Raw genomic sequence first — 24,534 nt, 5'->3', positions numbered from 1 at the left:
GACCATACTGGATTTAAGGACTCTAGTTGAGCTTCACTCTTTGGACGTCAGTCCTATTGGAATAAGAGAGACGAAAAGTTACTAGTATTGAGATTAGGGTTCTGCTGAAGTGCCCATCCCTTATAAGTTAAAAATTAATTATTTTAAATTATGCAATGATATTTACTTATTATTTTGTAATGTTCCACCTTATTTTATCAACCATTGCATACGTACATTTATGGCTACTTTACTTCAAATATATGATTTTATCTCATTCTCGAAACTAACAGTCTTAATTTTAAATTTTTGTGATGTTCTCCGCCGATTTCTTTTGCGGCTCGACTTTTCTTTCCCTTTCAAGCTTTTCGTAATTAAATCTTAACCTTTTTATTTTAAATTATTTGAAATTCTATACTCTTAGCAGTAGTATATTTGGTATCTTATATTTTAATTTGGTCTGTTAAAAATTATGGGATAATTGCTAGTAATCTAGCTGGAGGGTCAATTTAATTCTGTGCAGATTTATGAGTGAAATGCTGATTTGTTTTAATAATTTATAATCATGTATGTGTTTATCTCGATCTTTAGCTATTTTAGCTTGCTATGGGTTTCAATGGTCTTAAGTTTACTCATTCTCTAACGCCGGTTATGATCCATAAATCGAGTATTGACAATTAATTATATATGGAATTAAGATAAAATTAAATTAGTAATTAATTTATTAATTTTATTAGTATTTTAATTAGTTGATTTTATATATATATATTAGTATTATTTATCACGCATTACATGCATAAATTATTATTATAAAATTATAATATAAGTTATTTAATAAATTAGTATATAATATAATATTAAATAGTAAATAATCATTCCGATAAAGTATTAAAATAAAAAATATAAATTAATATATTAATAAATATAATATTTTAATTTTAATTTTATAAATATTTTTAGTTTTTGTAAGAGTTTATATTGAATTATTTAAACTCTAATATATATATATATATATATATATATATATATATATATATATATATATATATATATATATTATAATGTGATATATAGTAATGCATTAATTTTTATCGAATTATAAATGTATATGAAACAATTATAAATTATGATTGAATCTGATTAATTTTATTAGAATTAAAAAATAATTATTAATTAATTTTATTAGAATTATAAAATTAAATTAAATAGATATAGGATTAGAATAGAAATAGGAAAACAATTTTATTTTAATCAGTTCAATGTTTTATATGTACTACAAAGAGATAGATTATAGCTTTATTATATGCATCGCGTTATTTACCAACTATTCCTTGACAAAAGAACAGTCTTGTTGCCTGAAACGTACTCCTCCTCCTCGTCCTCTAAAACCCTCACTTTCTGTTTTTGCCGAGAAAATAATATTTAAATTATTCACCATGGCTTCCTCTGCAAAGCCCCAAAGATCCCTCCAAGAAATCGAAGATATAATCCTTCGAAAAATCCTACTAGTTTCACTCACCGATGACTCAATCTCCACAACGGATTCACGAATCGTTTATTTAGAGATGGCAGCAGCTGAGATCTTAAGCGAAGGCAAAGATTTAAAGCTCAGTCGTGACCTAATCGAAAGAGTTTTAATTGACCGGTTGTCGGGTCAATTTCCCCGGTCGGAGCCTCCGTTTCAGTATCTGTTAGGTTGTTATCGCCGTGCAACTGAAGAAGAGAGAAAAATTAGTAACATGAAGGATAAAAACGTAAAATTGGAACTTGAATTATCTATCAAACAAGCAAAAAGACTGTTTATTTCTTATTGTAGAATTCATTTGGGCAATCCTGATATGTTCGGGGGTGGTGATTTTGATTCAAAAAAGTCAACTCTTTCGCCGTTATTGCCGCTAATTTTTGCTTCTCTAGGCGGGTTTAGTATTAGTGGTGGGAGCCAGCCGCCGCCCGTGGGGTTTTTGGATGAAATGTTTAGAGATGGGGATTTTGATAGCTTGGATCCTATTTTAAAAGGGCTTTATGAGGATTTGAGAGGCAATGTTATAAAAGTGTCTGCTATGGGGAACTTTCAACAGCCATTAGGGGCTTTGTTGCATTTGATTACTTATCCTGTTGGTGTTAAATCACTTGTTAATCATCCTTGGTGGATTCCTAAAGGTGCTTATTTGAATGGTAGAGTTATTGAAATGACTAGTATTTTGGGTCCTTTCTTCCATGTTAGTGCTTTGCCTGATCATACTATTTTCAAGAGCGAGCCAGATGTTGGGTGAGTTTAGATCATACTTCTTATGTAATTTTTGGCTTTTCTTTCTTTCTTTCTTTCTTTTTTTTTTTTTTTCTTTCTATATGCTTGTATTTGTTTTGCTTGAATTAATTAATATGCTTATTTTCTTTGAGAATTAGAGACAAAATGTAGGGGAAAATAATGATCAGCTCATGAGGCAAATGCCTGTAGCTAAACTAAAGGTAAAGGTATTTAATCTGATAAAAAGTTAATCTTGAGAATGAATAATATTTATATTAGAAACTGACTTTACAGAAGCAAAAAATTAAAAATATTTAGATTTACACGAGTAATCTGATCCAGAATGAAGCTAGGATTATGAATTAGTGCCATAAAGAAATCACCTTGGATGCCTAGCAGCTTTTGTTTGTGGCAGAGTTGCAGGCCTGGCATGATTTGGTGGTTTGTTTCCACTATTGCTTAGACTTCTGAGGATTTAACAGCGGAGCAGGGAGAGGATTTCTATCTTTATTTCCTAGACATCTCTAGTTAATGCTGTAGCACATCACGTTTGATGCTTTAATTCATCATTGAAGTTCTATGTTCTTACTTTTTGATTTGTTAAATATTCTAATTTTACCTCTTACAATTTTCATTATTAAGATGATATTTCTTGTACTAAGGCTTTGCCAAGGCTTTGATCACTTCAGAATTCAACTTATAGTTTTCAACCTCTCTTGAGTAGAAAATTTATTGCCTAATAAGCTTTTCTTTTGAACCTTGATCTCTTCAAACACCAGGCAGCAGTGCTTCTCTGAAGTATCAACTCGTCGACCAAGCGATTTGTTATCTTCGTTCGCCACAATCAAGACTTTTATGAATAACTTGTACGACGGTCTAGAACAAGTTCTCCGAATTCTTCTCAAGTATGGTGACACCCGTGAGAATGTTCTTCAGTATCTTGCTGAGGTGATCAATAGAAATTCATCAAGAGCCCATATACAGGTGGTTTCTCACCCTAGTATAGAACTATTTATGCTTTTTTCTCTAAAAAAAATTATGTGGTGTTTATAATGCTTATGGATGCTTATGATTTAACATGAACTTTATCTTGGTCAGTGAAATACATATAACTCAACATGCAAGGTTTTTCAGCACTTCTCCTGAAAAGGTGACAGTTTGCCTTTTCTTTTTTTAACTGGACTTATTCTACATTTGTTACAGGTTGATCCTTTATCTTGTGCAAGTTCAGGCATGTTTGTCAATCTAAGTGCTGTGATGCTTCGACTCTGCAATCCATTTTTAGATCCAAATTTGACAAAAAGGGATAAAATTGATCCACAATATGTCTTTGAAAGTAATCGTTTGGATCTAAGGTGATTCATTGCTTTATATAGCTAAGTTATTTTTTCTATATATTTTTATTCATTATGTTCTTGTCCAGGTTATTAGTTTTCCTTTGATTTTCATCCTATCATAGGGGGTTGACAGCTCTACATGCTTCGTCAGAAGAAGTTACTGAGTGGATGAATAAAGGGAATCATGGGAAAACAGAGGTCTCTGTGCAATCTAGTGATGGTGAAAATCGCTTGCTTCAATCTCAAGAAGCCACCAGTTCTGGTAGTGGCACTAATAAGCCTACATCAAGTAGTGGTCAAAAGGCTAAATACACCTTTATTTGTGAATGCTTCTTTATGACTGCAAGGGTGCTCAACTTGGGTCTGTTGAAAGCATTTTCCGACTTTAAGCATCTAGTTCAGGTAATAATTACATCCTTTTATACTGGGATAGATGATAGATATATGCCACATCTCTACTCTGGGCATGTTCTCTGCTTTATATCATTTAATCTGCTCTGACATGCGTGCAAATACACAGAACAACTTTTCTTTACCAATAAATATTTATGACAGGACATTTCAAGATGTGAAGACACTCTCTCCACGTTAAAAGCCATGCAAGAGCAGTCACCTACTCCGCAAGTGCAGGTGGATATTGCTCGCCTTGAGAAAGATTTAGAGCTGTATTCACAGGAAAAGTTTTGCTATGAAGCTCAAATATTGAGGGTATATGATCTCCTCTTGATTAAAGTGGCTATGCAGCTGTATGACTTTGACTAATTTAATCTGTCAGGTTTAAGTGGCTAAACTTTTTTTGGTTCTGTTACTATTTTCAAAAGGATGAAACACTTATTCAGAGTGCACTTTCGTTCTACCGGTTAATGGTGGTTTGGTTGGTTGATCTGGTTGGTGGATTTAGGATGCCTTTGCCACCAACATGCCCTATGGAATTTGCATCCTTGCCTGAACATTTTGTGGAAGATGCCATGGAATTGCTTATATTTGCTTCTCGGATTCCAAAAGCTTTGGATGGCGTCGTTTTGGTGGGCATTATTTTGCTTTATCCTGAAATTATGCCCTTCACATTTTTTTATGAACTTCTTCTCACCATTAATATGATTTTGTTCCTATTATCATTGCTTGGCAGGATGATTTTATGAACTTCATTATCATGCTCATGGCAAGTCCAACGTATATCAGAAACCCTTATCTAAGAGCAAAGATGGTCGAAGTATTGAACTGCTGGATGCCTCGTAGAAGGTAATTTAATATCTTCTAGTTCATATAAATTGATTATTGCAAAAACTTCAATTCAATTTAGAAATTAGAAATGTCAGTATTCACAGCATTTGGTTATTGCAATTGCAGCGGTTCATCTGATACAGCTACTCTATTTGAAGGGCACCACTTGTCCCTGGAGTATCTTGTGAGGAACCTCTTGAAGCTTTATGTTGACATTGAGTTCACAGGTTCTCACACCCAGGTGATTTTCCATAATATAAAATTTCTGAGATGATTGTTTCTAAAACTTGGTTAGATGTGTAAAGTAATCTTTTCATACTTGGTTTACCCAGTGCTCTTTATGATATTGGTGAATTAAATGTTCATTCTAAATATTTCAAAACTGTGTTTAGTTCAAATCCTATAAAAATTCATTTAATTTACAAATGAATTTCTAATAATATTCATTTCCAAATGAATTTATTTATATGGTATGATATGTAATAAATGTAGAATTTATTTAGAAATTGATTGAAAGTTGAAGAGATAAAATAGAGAAAGAAAGAGGAGAGATGAATAAAAGAAGGGACAGAGGGATGAGAAATTAAGAATGTATTTGAGTGAAAGATAATTATGTCATTAAAAGAAAATCTCACAAGTATTACATTTTTATAGAATTTGATTTACTTTTAAATATGAATGGAGGGATTTAATAAGGTAGAATGCCAAATGAATTTCATTTATACCAAACACACAAAATATGAATTTATAAATGAATTCCATGCAAATTTATGGAATTCATTATATCAAATGCAATGCTATACAACAAGTAGGACTTTGTAATTCTTTGTATTCTTATTTTTGTTTTCATTCTTTTGAGTTTGGATGGTCTAGAGCTTCGATGGCTGTGGGGATCAGATGCTTGATTTTGTCTTCCATTGTAATATATCAGGATTATTTGTTTTTAGTTCCTCTGTGCATCATGTTTATTCCATTTCATGTTCATCTATTTCCTGATCAATTAATCATCTAAGGCTTTTGACCTCTCTTCGGCATAAAAATTTGCAGTTTTTGGTTTGTCGGGATTTTAATCATTCTGTTTGTTTTTTATTTGCAGTTTTATGACAAGTTCAACATCAGACATAATATTGCTGAACTTCTCGAATACCTATGGCAGGTCCCCAGTCATAGAAATGCTTGGAGACAGGTAGAGAAACAACTAACATGCTGGATTTATAAGTCTCTTTAGTCAATTAAAGCATCTAATATCACTCTCCCTTATGCTAATTTTATGCCGTTCCAGATTGCCAGGGAAGAGGAAAAGGGTGTCTATCTTAATTTCTTAAACTTCTTGATTAATGATAGCATCTATCTCCTTGATGAAAGTTTGAACAAAATTCTCGAACTTAAAGAATTGGAAGCTGAGATGTCAAATACTGCAGAATGGGAGCAAAGACCAGCTCAAGAGAGGCAGGAGAGAACCCGACTTTTCCACTCCCAAGAGAATGTCAGTATATGTATTGCACATTTAGCTACCTTCATGTACAAATTCTAGCAAATCAAAGCACTTAACAGGGTAGATTTACTCTCATGCTTTTAGATCATCCGGATTGATATGAAGTTGGCAAATGAAGATGTGAGCATGCTAGCATTTACATCAGAACAAATTACAGCACCTTTCCTACTTCCGGAGATGGTACAATTTCTTCTCCAGCTTGCTTGTCTATGCTATTATTAATCTGAAGTTGTATCGCAATTATTGCTGAATGTGTTTTTCCCTTATTGCAGGTCGAAAGAGTGGCCAGCATGCTCAATTACTTTTTATTACAGCTTGTGGGTCCCCAAAGAAAATCCTTGAGTCTTAAAGACCCTGAAAAGTATGAATTCCGTCCAAAACAGTTGCTGAAGCAGGTGAGCATGAATCTCTAGTTTACACTCTGTGTTTGCTGCAGCTTCTATTTCTCTCGCCAAGAACAGTTCCTAAAGCTATGCGAGGATTTGAATCTCAAAACATTGTGTAAAATGACTATAATCACTTGTCTTTTACTATTTTTTGTTGGTACCAAGTTGCATATGTGAACTTTTAAAATCCTGCAGCAGCTGAATCTATTTCTATTTGCAGTGTTATCTTATCAGGTTGGCAGCAAAAATTAATGTGCATTTTTGTTTTGGCCTCACTGTTTTACTGCCAAAATTAAATACAAGCATTTTAGACCAAAATATTCATATATAATATGGAAATGGCCTTACACTTTCTTTTTATTGATTCGCTTGAAGATTGTCCACATATATGTTCATCTATCGAGGGGTGATGCAGAAAACATATTCCCAGCTGCCATCTCCAAGGATGGGCGATCATACAATGAGCAGGTAACTTAACCCTGTTGAAGCTTCCAGGAACATATTATATGCAACTGGAATTCAAAGTCTGATGAAAACCATAGTAGTTGATTAAACACAACCTGACACTATTTGTCTGCTTTAGTTATTTAGTGCTGCAGCTGATGTCCTCAGGAGAATTGGTGAAGATATGAGGGTTATACAGGAATTTGTTGAGCTTGGTTCAAAAGCCAAAGTTGCAGCTTCCGAGGCAATGGACACTGAAGCAGTCCTGGGAGAGATACCAGATGAATTCCTTGACCCAATTCAAGTAACAATCTCTGGAACCTTTTATGATCTTACTTTCACTGAAACCATCAACAACTTGCTGGATGATTGTGGTTCCCTGCATGTAACTGAATTGGATGTCCCAGAATCATTTTTAATTTAATAACATTTTTTCCTGCTATGATGCAGTACACTTTAATGAAGGATCCAGTTATCTTACCTTCCTCAAGGATCACAATAGACAGGCCTGTCATTCAAAGACATCTTCTTAGCGACGCAGTAAAATTTCCACTTCTTCTTAATTCAATTTTATGATAAAAAGCCTACATCTTCATGTTATAGCATCCTAATTGATTAAATTTGAATTGCAGACTGATCCATTCAACCGATCCCATCTTACAGCGGACATGCTGATACCAAATGTTGAGTTGAAGGCAAGAATAGAGGAGTTCATTAGGAACCAAGAATTAAAAAGGCGTGGGGAAGACTTTAGTATACAGAGCTCTAAAGCAACAATACAAACAACTACTGGAGAAATGCTAATTGACTAGGGCATTGATGCAAACAAGATTCTTGACGTTGGAAGAAGGCTGTTATATTCATTATACTATTACTATAGCATGGAAAAAGAATTCCAAAAAATAATGATATTTAAGTTCGCTGTATTTCATCCAGTACATTAATATTTATTTTTTTCCTTCGGGAAAATTACGTAATCTTGGTGTCAAAATTACATACGGCACAATCAGGTGCTTGTTACTGTCCGAGACAAACTGTAGTTCCAACCAACGTGCCAAAACCTGATAACATTATAAGCCCCATGAGTTATGACAGCAACAGAATTCCCATATCACTGTTTAACTGAAATAAGACATCCGCGTGAAGGCAATATCACCCATAGAAGTGTATAAAATTATCTTACATTATAACAAAAGAAAACATATTCAAAAAAATTTAAATCACAGATAATCAACATTAACAGCCCAGAATGCATCTCATCTTTGGAAATGCCTTGCTCGTTGCCGCCAAGCCAGCCATTTTGTTCAGTCTCCTTTCTCCACTGACTGATGTGGCCGAGTGCTGAAGTCCTCTACACTTACTCGGTTTTTAAGCTTTAACTGGATCTATTATGATGGCTTATTGGCTTCACATCAATTGGCAGCAACTCCTATGAAGACCTGAGAGCAGAGAAGTTGAATACTATGTGGTTCATATCTCAATCAAAGCTTTGGCATTGGTGTAGCGGCCTTTCGCTTCGCATACTCATGAGCTATGCTTATTGCACTCTTGCTATGACGCAGCGAGAACTCCGCCAGTAGGACCCGGCTTTCTGCTAACGTCAAATCTCCATGACTTCCCTGAAAATAGTAATGCAACATCAGTGATTTTATTGAATTGAACAACAAATTGGAAATCCCTAAACAAGAACTCATGCAGTCAGCATCAACTAATTTAGGATTGGAAAAGCTGAGGCTTAGTTTTCAAATCAGAGAGCTCAGTTTATTTTCTGTTTTCTGCAACAGAGAATACAGCATCCAGCATTACCAGGCGAGAAGTTCTGTCACAAACAGCTTGGTGCATAAGGATGCCTGCTGCAACTGAAACATTGAAAGAATCTACCATGCCTTTCATAGGAATACTGCAGTGCAAGTCTGACAGTTCCAGGGCTTCATCACTTATCCCCCTGCAAGCGCAGAATGACAACCTTGGTATCAGACTATGAAAAGTTAAAACATCTATACAATTTTTAGCATAAAATTGACACCACAAAGTCAAGAAGAATGAGAAATATGGAATATATGATTAATCTTCAGTTAGATAGCTAGGAAAGACAATACAAAATATGCAAAGCTATCACAGCTGATAAAAATGATTCAACCAAAACTAACCTTTGATGCAGATTTTTATGGAAGATGGCAGTAAATATAAGAAAACTTTTCAAGTCCTGACATACTTTACCTCCCTTTTATTTGTAATTAAGAAATTCAAAATTGAACTTATTCATTGACATTATAAGAATAACATAAATGAAATCTAGAAGCATTACAATTTCACAAGTAATTACCGATTTTCATTTCCAACAACTATTGCAGTCGGGCACGACCAATCCATGTCATAAATAGATACCTAAGCAAGGCGTAAAGGAGAGATTCAGACAGATATCTAAAGAGAAGATTTCAACTACAATTGGCAAAGACATTGCATAGTTTAAGCACTGATAATTGTTGCTAACTTTCATCAACAGGCATAGTTAAGGTTAACCTGTGTTCCTCTTGAAAGCTACACCATTAACTCTTCACTACAAATACCATTTTGGAAAAAAAAAAAAAAAAGAACTGTAAAACAGAGGAAATAGATGATTACTGCATCCATTCCGACATGTGTAGTGGCAATTCGATAACCACGTGACTTTAGAACTTCAAAGCACTCTTGGGTAGAGTCCCAAAGTTCAATGTCCAACCATTTTTCTGCACCCATGCTAACATGGCGATTGTCTCTGTACCTGCAACAAGAACACGTGATGTTCTACAAGTAATATTATGATGTTCTCCTAAAGCTGCTAGAAAGCAATAACAGCTAAAGGAAACTAATTAAGCCTTTTATACTTTGAACAAGCACACTATACAAGTATAACAGCCTTATACCTTCACAGCACAGGTATATGAAACACAAATGGAAATTAGCATGATATATAGTCTAAATTAGATGTTTTAGCACTCAAATACAGATTCAAATATGACATGCTATTTATTTTATGTAGTATACTGAACTAGCAAATAGCTTGTAAAAAATCCTTCAACATGGATAAAATTGTACAAAAAATTTGATATCTTTGTCTGATGATTAGTATCCAATCCATTTCTGTTTATGAAAGCTAACGAAGTCATGCCACAACTAACATGATTTTGCAAGATTATAATTGAGTTGAATTCTTACACATGATTTAATTGCAAAGAAAAAAAAAAAAAACCTTTCAATTATAAGAAAACAAAATCAAATCAATTTCACCTCCAACCGCGAAGCAGCACCTTTTGGAGGAATCACAAGAAACAACATGAACAGACTGAAACCCTAAAGCATCAGCAGAGCGAAAAGCAGCTGAAACATTCCCGAAATCACTCAAGCCTTCAACAACCAAACACACGGAGTAACTCCGATTCTTAACCACATTTGCAAACCTCTCTTTCCTATCTTCCATTATATACGGACCCACCGCTTCCAATACCTCACTACCACTCAATTCACCACTCCCACACTTATACCTATCCAAATACGGAAACCACCGGCTACCCGATTTTTCCGCGTCTGGCCTCCTCTCCATTTTCATCAATCTTAACACGTCATCCCGGTTGCTGAGCAAATGCTCTACGGTCTCGTTTTTGCTGTCATCTGCAGATTCAAGCGAGACAGCTGCTGCTTGTATTGAACTATAAGATCTTGCACTCGGTCTGTATGGACCAGCAGTTCTGGGATTCAAGAAACAGGGTTTGGATTTTTTGAGGGAACAAATAGATATACGGATTTGAGTTAGGTTTAGGGTTCTGCAGGTGCTCATTTCTTTTCTTTTTTTCTTTTTGGCGCCAAGAAAGAGTAATGGTGCGGACAGTGTTCATGGGTTTATGGATAGCGGGTGCAGAAGACGAAAAGTCTCCTTAAAAACGTAGTCGTTTCAGTGAGTTGTTGTTTTATTCTGTGCATTGTCGTATTGAGAACTAGTCCTTTTGGGCAATTGATAATTAGTTTATTACAATAAGAAAGATCCTTAAAGCGATTCTCAAGAAACTAATCATCAAGAGCAATTTAGTTTCAGAAAAAGAAAAAGAAAATTCGTTTTATATTTCTGAATTCTTATTTTTAAGAAATTTCTAGTTTGGTATGTTAATTATCATGTGTTTTTCCAGTGAAACAATGGGCAGGACTTAAAGAAGTAAAATTTTACTTATGGAATTAAGCAAGTTTTAAAGCAACCCTGCATATTGAATAGTATAAGGAATAAAGAAAGAAATGGAGTAAAGAGCTCTGGTACAAAAAAAGATTGTTTATTGATAAAGTGTGTCAGTGGAGAGAAGTGAACAAATGAATCACGTAAAATTCAATAGATAAAGCATGCATTTTTCTAGGAATCTTATCAACCAAACTTTCTTCTTGGCCTCCAAGCTCTGCCTAATTAACATGAATTTGCTTTGTTTATTTTGTCTCTTACTGCAAATTCAATCATTTTCTATGAATGGAAGTGAATTATTAGCTGCCACTTTTGACTCTGTTCTTATTAATATAACCTCACAATTTTAGTATTTTTAAGATCAGACCAGAATCAAATCCAAGATAGTTCAAACATGTCAAGCTGCAGTCACCAGAAACTTGCCCACATAGTCCTTCTGCCAAGTGCTGGTATGGGTCATCTCACACCCTTCCTTAGACTTGCTGCTTTACTTGCAATCCATAATGTTGAAGTAACCTTGATCACTCCAAATCCAACCGTCTCCTTATCAGAGTCCCAAGCTTTAATTCACTTCTTCACTTCCTTCCCTCATATCAATCAAAAGCAGCTTCATCTCCTTTCTATTGAAAGATTTCCCACCAGCTCAGAGGACCCTTTTTATGACCATATGGAGCGCATTTGTCAATCCTCTCACCTTCTGCTTCCTCTGCTCTCTTCCCTATCTCCACCTCTCTCAGCTGTTATCACAGATATGACCTTGGCCTTTGCAGCTATTCCAATCACTCAGGCTCTTAATCTTCCTAATTATGTTCTCTTCACATCATCTGCTAAGATGTTAGCACTTTATCTATCCTTCCATGCAATGATTGGTTCGGAACCTACAATTGATTTAGGTGATACCGATGGTATCAAGATTCCAAGTCTAGAGCCAATACCCAGATCATGGATTCCCCCACCACTTTTACAAGATACAAATAATCTCCTCAAGACTTATTTCATCAAGAATGGCAAGAAAATGGCAGAATCAAGTGGGATTCTTGTGAATACATTTGACAGTATTGAGCATGAGGTACTCGAACAGCTAAATGCGGGAAAAGTAATTGAAAACTTACCGCCAGTGATTGCCATAGGGCCACTTGCATCTTGTGAATCTGAAACGAAGCAAGCGTTGGCATGGCTTGACAGCCAACAGAATGGTTCAGTCCTGTTTGTCAGCTTTGGTAGCAGAACTGCTATTTCAAGAGCACAACTAACAGAATTAGGTGAAGGATTGGTAAGGAGTGGAATCAGGTTTCTATGGATGGTGAAAGATAAGAAAGTTGATAAAGAAGACGAAGAGGATTTGAGTCAAGTGATAGGAAATAGATTAATAGAAAGGCTGAAGGAGAGAGGATTGGTAGTGAAGTCATGGCTAAACCAAGAAGATGTACTAAGACACTCAGCAATTGGAGGTTTCTTGAGTCATTGTGGATGGAATTCAGTGACAGAGGCTGTTCAGCACGGCATACCAATATTAGCATGGCCGCAGCATGGAGACCAGAAAATCAATGCTGACATTGTGGAGAGGATTGTATTAGGAACTTGGGAGAAAAGCTGGGGATGGGGGGGAGAGGTGGTAGTGAAAGGGAATGATATTGCAGAAATGATTAAGGAAATGATGGGGAATGACTTGTTAAGAGCTCATGCAGTGCAGATTAGGGAAGAGGCTAGAAGAGCTATAGCAGATACTGGTAATTCCACAAAGGGACTGATGGGACTCATCGAAACATGGAAGAAGATATGAAGCAATATGAAAAGTTTAATATATCTTTATTTAATTGGTTTTGCAGGTTGATTAGTCTGCAAGAAATTTGTTTAATTGATCGCAATGTTACCAGTCATATTTGTTTTTGTAAAACATGTCAAAGTTCTAATGAAGCTTGCATCAACTAAGCAGAGACACTTCTCTTAGATATAACATCAAAAGAAATTCCAGTTCTGTTGGAACCATTCTTCAATGCCTGGACGCAATTACTTTGCCGAAAAGGACAAAAGCACACCCGGCCTCAGGTCCCATTATCCTTGTGACAATTTACATGCCAGGTTTCATTTGATTATTATTTACGTGACTAGAACCATGATTACCAAAACACATCTCAAATGTAGCTCTTCTCATTTCATCTTCAGGAATCAAAAGGATCATTTTCCTTAAACATCCAAGGCCGGAAAAGATGGAAACTTTTAAGAGAAGCCGCCTTCGAAATAGCAGTTTTAACCAATAAATATGCCAAATACTAGAGCATAGTTTAATCCAAAATGGGCAGGTTTACCCAGTGACCAGAAAGCTTCTCTCTTTTTTAATCTGTTCATCATTCTCATCAAATCCTGAAATACCACGCGGGATATTTGTGAGAATTGCAAGAGTCCTTTCATACAAGTATAGAATCTGCTGCTGGAAATGCTAAAGCCCGACACAGCCAATATCCCTTTGCATTTGATCATCTCTACTTTTTGGGAGGAAAAGTTGATGTAAAAAGTTTAGCATCAAGTTCAGACTAAGGCATGTAAGAGACTGTTTATACCCTTCGCCTATACCTGTCTTCTGATATTAGAAAAGAAATGTAAATGTAATTTCGCACAACCTCAAGTTCTAGAGCCACAACTTTGTCTTCATGTTGATGAGTTTCTTATGTAGAAAAAGGAGGTTGTGACCATGAAAATTAAGATTTTGGTAACAGGACGATCCAAAAACAGCAGGAACAAAACAGTCAAATCAGAGCAACTTTTATTATTATTATTATTATTATTATTATTATTACATTTATTAGTATTAAAAAGGTCCAAGTTGTGTCCTATTGCCTAGTGCAAAGATGAAGAAGGGAGGGCTCTTTTAGAAATAAAGTCAAAAGATATTCCATTCCGTTGGAGTCGTTCCTGAAGATCTGTAGGGCCAAATACAATACCTGGGGGGAAAACTCCTCCTTTTGGTAGGTTGTTGCGCTCGCTGAGAAGGATAAGAGCGCACTGAACTAAGATTATAGGGGTGGTCAAATAGCCAATCTCAGGTCCCATCACTCTTGTAACTATCTCCATGTCCGGTTTCATGTTTGCCTGAGAAACTTGATTCACATCACTGAAGCCCCGTCCGACAAACCACATCTTAAATGTAGCACTTCTCACCTCATCCTCAGATGGACCCTTCTTCCTGAACCATCCAAGACTAAAGACGGATGGGAACTTTAAGAGAAGCCACCTACCTATAGAATTTCTACCCAACAGTCCGATGAACATGCCAACTGTTATGGACCGAAAGATGCCCAATATAGTTTTACTACTTAGCTTCACCCCAAAATGAGCTGGCTTCACTGCTGACCAGAATTCTTCTCTCTTTTCAATCTGTTCAGCACTCTCATCAACCCCAGGAAGACCACGGGGATTTTCAGTCAATGTTGAAAGAGTTCTTCGAACAACAACAGAATCTGCTGAAGGTAGCTTTACGGCCCAAAGGCCAATCTCCTTTTGATGATCGATCATTGGTCCTTTGGGAGGAAATGGACCAGGAATCTGAAAAGACGCATTTAAATTAATGTCATGATTATCCAACTATGAAGACAAACAGATATCGTGAGAAAGTCGGTGGCCGGAAAGGTACAAGAGTATCCAGGTCCAATAAAAAATTAAATTAAACAGAGAAAATGCTGATATATTTTCCAAAATAGAGCTTCCAACACACTGCAGTCTGCAGATTTAATCACGATGCTATAAATTGAATATTTGACAGCTTCAGAAAGCTTCATATGAAATATCAGTCTATCAAAATATTTGCACCATGAGATAAGGCTGTTGTATTTGGACTATAGAGGCAAACAAGAAATGAACGATGAAACTCACTGTTACTTAATAAAGACAAGCTTTTGCTATGTTGGACAGGGAAAATAAGATGTTTAAGAAACACTTATCAATCCTATAGTCTCATGAAATACTGTCATACCTCAAACTGTAGAAAGACATGACTCACACATATCTTACATGAAGAAAAACTGTGAACCTGTACCAGGATTAAAGAAGGAGATGAAGGAAAGAGCAGTTTAGGAAAAAGGAAAAGAGAAATCCCAATGGTTAACCTAACACCAGTTGCTAGACTGTTCAGTAGTTGACTGATAAATACATTCTAATAAGTCAAAGTTATATGTTCACCAAAAATATATATAATAAATATACTAGCCTTTTAGTCCTTAGAAAGAAAAAAATTGCTAAAAATTCATATCAATAAACCAAGTGTAACCTCCACCTCTTTACCACATTAGTAGTTCAATTATTTCAACTTGGTATTACATTATATGCCTTTAACTAATCAGAACCAATGATGAATGCAGGATTCAAGTAATAGGTGATTACTAGAAATTTGAATTAATTTGATTAAGGTAAGAGTTAAATGAATGAAAGAATGTAGAGCCCAACTACCAGAATACAGGCTTGGGTCCAATCAATACAAAAATGACTAGAACTAGCCACTTAATTGATTGGATCTTGACTCTTATAAATTGTTTGTGTTTTTTGTTCTTTAGTTATGTGGGATTGCTTACAGTATAAAGTAGTTCAACAAATACATTCTCCTAGAGTTGTGCAGCCATTAGCTCCAAAAGGATTAAAGCTCAAATAGTTGCTAGTTCAAAGAACAAAATGATATGCTTTGGATCTGCAACAAACTATTGCTTACTAATATATTCACGCACACAATATATATTATATATATATATATATATAATATATATATTCACGCACACAATATATTTATTATCATGAAATGATCACGCACAAGCAACCAAGTTGTAAAGTTATTTGCATCAAATGGACATGGATTTCTGAAACTCCTTACCACTGGCCTTGCCCTCTTAGACCTTGACTGTCTCAATTCCTGCAACTTATCTACATTTGCCACCCCTAAAACCGCAGATTCATACGTCCCAAAGTTGCCAACAATCCTTTTCTCCGATTCCAAGCTCAAATAAGCCTCAATTTGGTTCGGCTCAGACGGTGCAACCCATTGCCTAGAATTAAACATCCACCCCATTTCAGCGGGAACTGAATCAAACCCACATGCCGAAACCACTAACGAACCATTCTCCATTGCCTTCTCATGATACTTCAACTCCATCCTCTCCATAAACTCAGGCTCCCCGCATATATCCAAGTAATCGCACCTAATACAGTTTTGATCAGGATCCATGGAATAATTACATAAATTATTGACATCATAAGATCAGAGTTGAGAACTTTATAGAGTTTATAAGAAATACCCAGTATCAGCACAGGCAGCAACAACAGATTCGCTATGGAGGCGAAAGGGGCCAACACAACTGAGAATGAGCTTGGTTTGAGTGCAGAGATGACGGATAGAAGCAGGATCGGTGGTGTCAGCAGTGATAATAGGAATTGATGGAGGTGGGTTCGGATGGGCAGCCCAATTGAGGGACTGGGTTAGTCTGGTTGGATTTCGACCGGCTAAAGCTAGGGTTTTTAAGGGGGAAGAAGAGGTGTTGAGGAACTTGAGTGCTTCTTTTATAACATATTTGCCAGTGAAGCCTGACGCTCCCAAGATTATTAGATCATAAGGAGGATGAAATTCAGATAGATTTTCCATGTGGTAAAAGTGGAGAACGGACAAAGTTGAGAGCTTTGGTTTGGGTTTTGGAATTGAATCATATAAGGGTTTTTGGTTTTTAGATCTTAGAAATGTGTGCCAGTTGGGTAAATGGAGCAAAAGCTGCAGCAGGAGAGTGAGGTCACAATCAGGCAGTTACACTGTAGAGATGAAACAAGTTAGTTGAGTCATGGACTACCCACGAGTGTCACTGGTATTAAAATAATAAACAACCCTGTCAAAATCATTTTAGCAGAGTGTGGATGTCATGTTATATCTAATGTAACAAGGTGCTTGATTTCAGTTTGCTAGATATTATTACTGATTAGATGTTGAGTTTTTGATAGCCCTTTTCTTAAAGAGATTTTGACAGGATGGTTGAAAAATCAATATTAGATTTGAAACAGCTCCGTTCATTTTGGCTTCTCTTTTTTCTTTTTTAATGTAAAAAAAAAAAAAAAGCGAGTTCAAAGAGTCTCTTTAATGATTGATCTATGATTACCAGTTCATCTGCAGAAGGTGTTGGAAATTTATTTACAGTGACGAGAGAAGCTGCAGAACATACATTCAGGTGGACTCTCTAATGTGATCAGAAGAAAAACTTTCAAGAGGTATTATGGTTGACAGTTTGACACCTCATACATGTCCATGATATCAAAAAGATTTCTAGCCATAATAAATCTTTCCCACTTAAGTTGTATCAGAGAATTGATAATATGGATCTGTCTCTCGACAGGAGCCCGAAGCAAATGAAAATGAACTTCCTCTTGCTAGGCTTATATGTCTATGTTGGCAAAATGCCTGAGGCATTTTTTTATTTATTCAGTCACAATCATGAGCATTATAGAAGGTGAAGAAAAGATATAAGCTAGCTCTGCAAGCTGGAAAAGAATAACATACTAAGGTTCCCCAACTTCCAACCATGTCTTTCAATTATATTACACACTAAACTACAATAAAATAAATTTAAGGAAAAAAAATTAATATTATGTCAACACTCAGTAAGGATCAAATGTCACTTATTTTATGACAAGAAAAAACAAGCTCACCCCAGATGCTGAAAATTGAAAGAAAGCATGTACAATGTGAATCTTCCAGGCCAGAAAAAAAATTTGATAGGCAAAAGCCAGGAAAAAAGCCTCCTATTCTCTTTGGAGTTGTAAACATCTACTGTGCTCTACTTATTGTAATGGAAAAGGGAGGATGATTAGTTGGACATCTCTGCCTTGGGGGACGCCTTGTCCTCTTGCCCCATCCCGTTAGTCTAGTCTTCTCAAGTCCTGTTTCCATACATTTAGGTTGCTGAGATTGGGTTGGAATGACTGCAGTTTCTGTAGGAGATGTAGCATTAACTGTAGGGGTGGTAGCTGTAGGCGCTGAACGCTTTCTTCCCCTTCCTCCTCTCCCCTTTGGGGAGTTCCTCAGTGACAAACTTGATTGCCAAATCCCACCAGTTGCTCTAACAAGTCCTTCAATGGTCTGAAGATCCTCAGTCACATCATTCCTGGATAGAGAGACAAGACCAGGAAGTACATCTCTTTGAAAGTCCTTCCGCTGCCTTCCTCTCCTCGCCTGACCTCTCCGAGGACGTCTAGGCAATATGACTTCATCTCTAGTGTTCTCTATAACCTCAGGCTCATAGTGATACTCTTCCAACTTGGCTTCTGTCAAGTTTAACGTCATATACTCAAAATAATCAATACCCTTATATATAGAATCTTCACGATCTGTACTTTTCATACCAACTGAAAGAGATGCATCGTTCTCAATCTCAACCATATCAGAAGTAATGATCTCTGTAAACCAATGAAGGGCATTGCTCAATGAAGCTTCCAAATGAGGATGGGTATCATCAACTTGAATGTTGTGCATATGAGATGATGATATGGCAATTAGGGCCTCAGCTGCAACCTTCACAAAGCCTTCATGGAAGTATTCCCCAGACTCATCTTTTAATGGGTCAAGTTGTTCTTTAAGTCTACTTTCTACAAATTCACCTCCAGAAGTAATGTCCGATTCGGAATCCAGAACTACAGGTGCCTCCAAGTCTATCTCAAATGCAGTCTTTACCTTTGTTCCAGGAGAAAAGTGCGTCAATTGAGACTCTTCTTCAGTCACACTCACATTCAAATCAATGTGATCTCTTAAATTAGCACTACAATCAACTGATCCCTCTTTAGCATCCACAGTTTTCAAGTGTTGTATCTCTCCAGAATCAGATGGCATAGGATCATGATTTAGATCAGCAAGAAGTAAGCCAGGTCTAAAAGAGTTAGAGCCATTGATTTCCAAAGCACAACTAGGCTTTGAGGCAAAGCTTGCAGAAGACAAGTCCTTGGACATTGGCATTTCAATAATGGGAACCCCGATAACCTTCCTGCTAGAACAGCCACCTACTTCACTTCTCCTGTCCTCAGCATCGTGGGCATGGGAATTTGTCATCAATGAGGAAATAAAGCTTTGAGAGGGGCCCATCGTGCTATTGGCTTTGACAGCAAACTGCTGAGACTGGTTTTGCAAGAAATTTAAATTTACCCGATCAGAGCCATCCCTTTCTTTAGAATATTTCCCATCACAAAATGAAGTATCTCTAAGCCAAGACAATCTGCCTCTAGGATTCTCTTCCTCCTTTATATCATCATTACAAATTGTTTTTGAATCAGATATAGCTCCATTCTGGCAGCTTTTTGGAAGAACTGCATTTGCTACCTCCACAGATTCTGATTTCCACAACCAGCTCGAGCACCTAAAGTTACTTGTAAGACTACGATCAGGAGCTTGTTTGGAATTACTGTGGCTGATGCCATTCAGGTTGCCAAAGCTTACTGATTCATGGAAAACCTGTGATTCTTTGGATTCCATCTGAGAAACAAGGCAAGGGCTATTTTGGTAGGATGGTTCAGCTCTCAAACTTGGAACTGATCTTAGATTGTTGTTAACAAGTGACTTATCCCGTGCAATTTCACGGCCATGTACCAATCTGGCAGAACCATTCTCTGATTTAGAAAAAGCATTAGAGTTAGTATTTCCCTTAACAGATGTCATATTCTATCTCCATCCAGCTAGAAGTTTCCTCCAAGACAGAATGGAGGATGAATCAGAATAACTGAAATTATATTTGAGCAAAAACTGGCTGCAGAGTATACAAACCTGAAGCTATAACACTAGAATCCTGGTTTCTGTGAAAGATTTCTACACCAAAAATTGTCTTCTTTGATGATTGCTCCCTTCTGTTTCGATCAGCTCCCTGGCATCCAATTTGTGATGATTCATATTTTGCAGGCAAAAGATCACAGTGGAAACCTTCATTTTCAGAATTTTTGTTGCTTGTATGTTGGCCTGAATAGGCAACCAAATCAAATAAATACAGTCATACAGTGGCTTTGGAGAATAATAAATAACCTAGAAGAATATGGTAAACCCTGGAGAGTTAATAGAAGGGATAACTTTCAGTTGCCATAGAATAATGCAAGTATATGGATACATGCATCGCATAGAGTGTGCAAATGCACACGTGTATAGATATGATGAGCATGTTTATTTCCCTAGTTTCCCATACAGCAATAAAAGGAAGCCTGAAACATCACCAGGAAAGATGAAGAGTTTTTCTTTTTCAAACAATCTTCTGTGTACATGAAACTCTTAAAGTTCTCCGACCTGTAATCAGGGAGGAGGAACATTCTATAGGAAATTATTCTCATTGCATTTAAGAACAAAATGATTAGGGTCAGGCAATTAGTTTTTCAACACTTTCTTCTCCCTTCAGATACCAGCATCATTTATCAGGTTCTCTTTTCTCTTTACTAATTTCTATATGATTCCACCAGTCTAGAGTTGCTGCCAGAATTTAGAAGAAAATGGGATGTCAAATACCCTCTTCATCAATGAGAGAGATGGCAAACATGATAGGTAAACCCAGAGGTGATCTTTAAACAATTATGTATCTGTCACAGCTCCAAATTCACTCATAGAAGAAAATGGACTTCACGAAGAGAGAGAGAGAGATTTAACAAGCATCATCAAAGAAGTCCTTACCGGGGTTAAAAGTATAAGGTAGCCATCCTTTCTCTCGCTTTCCATGCTCTAAATGCAGATTATGCAAGCTAACTCCGTCATGCTTTTCTTTAGTGGGGCTTTGGGAAGTTTCCTTAGCCAAAAAGCCTGAATACGAACTTGCAGAAAGGTCTATCTTTTGTATCCCCTCTCTAGAGCTAGTAACATTACCTAGAATATCAACAGAAGCTATACTAGATGCTTCCTCAACCTGGACAGGTTTATTAAGATCAGTAAGACCGAGGTTCCTCCTTAAATTCATGTTGGAACTCAAAGCGTCTGCATTACAAATAGAGTATGCACCATTGTGAGTTGACAAGTAACCATTCTTTTCAGAAGCAACCTGGCAATTTCCATTAGGAGAGCAATTTTTTATCCCTGAACCCCCAGATGCCCCTTGGCCTTCATCATTTATGCATTCATCAGCTGGAAGCTCAAGGTCGAACAATCTTCTTTGAAGCTTCTTGCATTTGGATTCAAGAGATTCATACTCCTTAAATCTTGATTCATTGTCAGTAGAGCCACAACCAGATTGCATGATCTTCACATTCATGGAGCTGAAGTGTGATTGGATGCTATCAGCACCTGATGCAGATGATATATGATGAGTGAAATCCACCAAAGGCAGACCAGAATCATGCCACCTGATTTTGTTATCTATAGATGGCAAGGCAAAAATACTTGATTGCGATGTCCCTATGGGTTTGAGATGTTTGCTTGGTTCTTTGCTTCTAACTTCATTCATCATGTCCATTTGTATTTTGTAAAGGCGGTGCAATTCTTGGAGCTGGATGTAAAAACAAATAAATAAATAATAGAAAATGATGATATTAGGAATTCAAGTTGTCCTTAAATTTCAAAGGTTTTATGCCAAGAAGGCTTATACCAATACTCCTTGGTATAAAAACAAGATTAAATTGAAATAAACTACTGAACCTGCTGCCTGAATACAGTTTCATGCTTCAGTATGGTTTGCCTCAATTGTTCCCGTTCATATCCTGCATATCCTTCTATTGCTGGCCTGGCAGGGAATATGTTATAATATTGCCCGAATGTTTTATTTCCATGATGAGAGAGCCAGCTATCACTGCTAGCATTTTCATTTAAATCCCTCATAGGATAATTTGTTGACAGATACATCTTGTGCTGCACTTTAGTACCCATTCCTGCAAATCATGCAAGAAAGCTCTAATTAGCATGAAGATTGCACAGCTAAATAAAATGCAAGACAATGTAGACCAAGAAGAGTTCTTACATAATGAAAAGACATAGGAAGGTTACTACTTCATATAATCTTGAGAGGAAATTCCGGACCAGAACTGAAATGGAAAATTAATGATGTACAATCATATTATAACCAAACCAACTACTGTAACTCTGTTTACATAAACCATCATTAATACTCATATAAGCATATCAATTAATGCTTACATACAACCGGACAACACACTGGTTCATGAGGTCGAATAAAGAGAAGTCCTTGCATAATGTAACAAGCATACCGACAAGGACTTCTGATACACCATGGAAATCCCTTTTCTTGAAGCATATAAATATTCCTAGAAAATTGATTGTCCTCAATATTATACAACTATGGCCATTCAATTCTTTTTTGATGAACATTACTTTAAAACTTCAGCCAAAGGTCCCTGTCACCTTTTACTTTCCACATTGCATGTAAGCATGATGTCACAATCTTTGCTCGATGGAGCATCAAACTTAGCAACTGGATCATGAAGCAATATACACAAAGTTGCTTTCTGGAATCATTTAATAAAGAGGGGGAAAGAGCTTTATAATTTATTATTCTTCGACCAGATAATACTGATATTGATAGAAGTCCTCATTGACTGACAGACAGCTCAGCAGATGCGTTAAGAAGAGAAAGAAAGAAAGAAGCTCAATAGATACTTCATTTATCAGTTATATACGTTTGCTGTACTAAGATGTAAATTGGAAGGCAAAAATAACATAAAGGAAAGAATGCAGTAAACCAAAGCATCAGCTAAAGCCAGAATTGCAGTGCATAAATCATGAAAATTTATTAACAGGAACAGCCTATTCCAAAATCATAATTTAGAGTCAATTTCTATACGAACTCCAATATATATTCAAGATCACCAAATATCAATCCCACAAAAAGAGCTCAAAAGAGTTTAAAAGAAAAAAAGGAAAGAAAGGAAAATTGCATCAGACCCCTATTTCACATAAATTCATTAGCTGAAACAACAATAACACCATAAAAATCATTAATCCGCATAAAAGATTAAAATAAAAAGAAATGGAGAAGATGCATAAAACCACCCAAGTCAAATCACACACTAATACTGAATCAAAGAGCATAATTAGACTTGAGAGAACTTTAGGTAAACCGACAATAAAGAACTTACCTTTATAGCAACCTCCACCAATCTAAAGAAAAACACCTCCATGAATTCTCAAGAAATTCAGCTACCTCCATGAGAATTCTAACAAAGAAAAACAACCCAACCCCCCCAACAAGAAAAAATCAAAGATGGGTAACTCTGCAATGAAACTGAAGAATCTTGAATCATCAACACGCAAAAAACATATAAGGGGAACTGAAATCTGCTAGGCCAGTATCTGATACATGTGAAAATAGAGAGGTGGAGATAAGAGATCTCCACTCACAATCCCAAAGAAGAGATCTTTCTTTCTCTATTAACATAAAAGTTCCTTCTCTCAAAGAAACAATTACTTCAAATTTGTCAACTTGTGGTCTCTCATTATTCCATAATATGCTTTGCTTCACCTAGAGCTTTGGTTTCAATGATTTCTTTTTCTGTTTCACTTTCTTTTATTTTATTTTATTTTTTTATTTTAATTTTATTTTATTTTATTTTTTTAAAAGAAAAAATATAAGGGTTTTTGAGGAAGTGAAAGATACGGGACAATTGTTTTCTTATTTTCTAGATTCTCTTTACCTTCCATGCTTTTTGGGTACACATAATATTTTATTATAAGTACTTACAGAAAAAATTCAGACACCTGGGTTTACTCTAACAACAACTCAACAGTTTCCAAAAGTAGCTGACCCCTCTTCAATGGGATCTTTCTTCAAGCACCTTCCCTACTCTCATACCAAGCGCTTGAAAAGCCAATCGCCATTAAACAACAAAATATTTAATATGGGTTTATTTTAAAAGTCAGCGGGCATATTCCATTAACTCGATTAATTAGAAATTTTAAATAGATCAAATTTTTAAAATGTAAAAGTTAAAAATAAAAAAACAAAAAGTTCAGCTTTATTTTTAGTTCCAGTTCGATTTTACTTGCTCATATGTCTGTGTTGGACACTCGCATCAAAAGGGCGCGTGGGTGTGAGATGTTGTCATCTCAAGTTAGGGGGGGGTGGGTTCTTAGAGGTCTTTTTGTTGTAATTTTAGTAAAGGGAATGGGACTGTTGGATTATTGCTTTTGTCAGTTTGTCTATGTTTGATTGGTTCTTTATTCCTTAATACACAATTTGCAGTAGTAAAAGAGCATTAAGCAAATTATAAAATGGTTTTTCCTTTTTAAT

At 36.1% G+C, this 24,534-nt stretch overlaps 5 protein-coding genes across 8 annotated transcripts; 2 read left to right on the top strand and 3 right to left on the bottom strand.

Annotated features, from left to right (window-relative positions):
• Positions 1 to 1,274: 1,274 nt before the first annotated feature.
• LOC8281267 (probable ubiquitin conjugation factor E4) lies at positions 1,275 to 8,090 on the top strand. 2 transcript variants are annotated; one of them, XM_002532851.4, is made up of 16 exons: positions 1,278 to 2,248; positions 3,007 to 3,211; positions 3,431 to 3,582; positions 3,687 to 3,966; positions 4,120 to 4,272; positions 4,386 to 4,589; positions 4,694 to 4,806; positions 4,915 to 5,029; positions 5,885 to 5,974; positions 6,071 to 6,274; positions 6,368 to 6,463; positions 6,556 to 6,678; positions 7,045 to 7,137; positions 7,253 to 7,417; positions 7,564 to 7,653; positions 7,746 to 8,090. In XM_002532851.4, the coding sequence occupies exons 1-16, from the start codon at positions 1,416 to 1,418 to the stop codon at positions 7,923 to 7,925; spliced, it is 3,096 nt and encodes a 1,031-aa protein (XP_002532897.2). In that variant the 5' UTR covers positions 1,278 to 1,415; the 3' UTR covers positions 7,926 to 8,090. The 2 variants fall into 2 exon arrangements, 1 of the variants encoding a protein (XP_002532897.2); XR_007215796.1 differs by lacking the exons at positions 7,253 to 7,417; positions 7,564 to 7,653; positions 7,746 to 8,090 and having other exon boundaries at positions 1,275 to 2,248; positions 6,556 to 6,784.
• A 164-nt stretch (positions 8,091 to 8,254) lies between these two features.
• Positions 8,255 to 11,097, bottom strand: LOC8281268 (tRNA (guanosine(18)-2'-O)-methyltransferase). The gene is made up of 5 exons (XM_002532852.4): positions 10,404 to 11,097; positions 9,739 to 9,877; positions 9,440 to 9,501; positions 8,920 to 9,058; positions 8,255 to 8,732 (listed from the first exon to the last, which is right to left on the bottom strand). The coding sequence occupies exons 1-5, from the start codon at positions 10,928 to 10,930 to the stop codon at positions 8,595 to 8,597; spliced, it is 1,005 nt and encodes a 334-aa protein (XP_002532898.1). The 5' UTR covers positions 10,931 to 11,097; the 3' UTR covers positions 8,255 to 8,594.
• Positions 11,098 to 11,325: 228 nt separating this feature from the next.
• Positions 11,326 to 13,267, top strand: LOC8281269 (UDP-glycosyltransferase 708G1). The gene has a single exon (XM_025159752.2). The coding sequence runs from the start codon at positions 11,712 to 11,714 to the stop codon at positions 13,098 to 13,100; it is 1,389 nt and encodes a 462-aa protein (XP_025015520.2). The 5' UTR covers positions 11,326 to 11,711; the 3' UTR covers positions 13,101 to 13,267.
• Positions 13,268 to 14,058: 791 nt separating this feature from the next.
• On the bottom strand, positions 14,059 to 17,181 carry LOC8281270 (probable mitochondrial saccharopine dehydrogenase-like oxidoreductase At5g39410). The gene is made up of 3 exons (XM_002532854.4): positions 16,597 to 17,181; positions 16,176 to 16,500; positions 14,059 to 14,860 (listed from the first exon to the last, which is right to left on the bottom strand). Exons 1-3 carry the CDS (start codon positions 16,938 to 16,940, stop codon positions 14,156 to 14,158), a joined length of 1,374 nt encoding a protein of 457 aa, XP_002532900.2. The 5' UTR covers positions 16,941 to 17,181; the 3' UTR covers positions 14,059 to 14,155.
• Positions 17,182 to 17,840: 659 nt separating this feature from the next.
• On the bottom strand, positions 17,841 to 23,953 carry LOC8281272. Of its 3 annotated transcripts, XM_048373896.1 has the most exons (7): positions 23,384 to 23,952; positions 22,249 to 22,312; positions 21,930 to 22,159; positions 21,675 to 21,780; positions 20,976 to 21,578; positions 20,091 to 20,279; positions 17,841 to 19,936 (listed from the first exon to the last, which is right to left on the bottom strand). In XM_048373896.1, exons 3-7 carry the CDS (start codon positions 22,155 to 22,157, stop codon positions 18,108 to 18,110), a joined length of 2,955 nt encoding a protein of 984 aa, XP_048229853.1. In that variant the 5' UTR covers positions 22,158 to 22,159; positions 22,249 to 22,312; positions 23,384 to 23,952; the 3' UTR covers positions 17,841 to 18,107. The 3 variants fall into 3 exon arrangements, with proteins under 3 accessions (XP_048229853.1, XP_015583140.2, XP_015583141.2); XM_015727654.3 differs by having other exon boundaries at positions 20,976 to 21,780; XM_015727655.3 differs by lacking the exon at positions 22,249 to 22,312 and having other exon boundaries at positions 20,976 to 21,780; positions 23,384 to 23,953.
• Between the last annotated feature and the right edge of the window lie 581 nt (positions 23,954 to 24,534).

The sequence above is a fragment of the Ricinus communis genome, chromosome 5 (genome assembly GCF_019578655.1).
Source record: "Ricinus communis isolate WT05 ecotype wild-type chromosome 5, ASM1957865v1, whole genome shotgun sequence".
Classification (NCBI taxonomy): Eukaryota; Viridiplantae; Streptophyta; class Magnoliopsida; order Malpighiales; family Euphorbiaceae; genus Ricinus; species Ricinus communis.
Note: the sequence above shows the minus strand (reverse complement) of the source record. Positions and strands in the feature narration are given on the sequence as shown.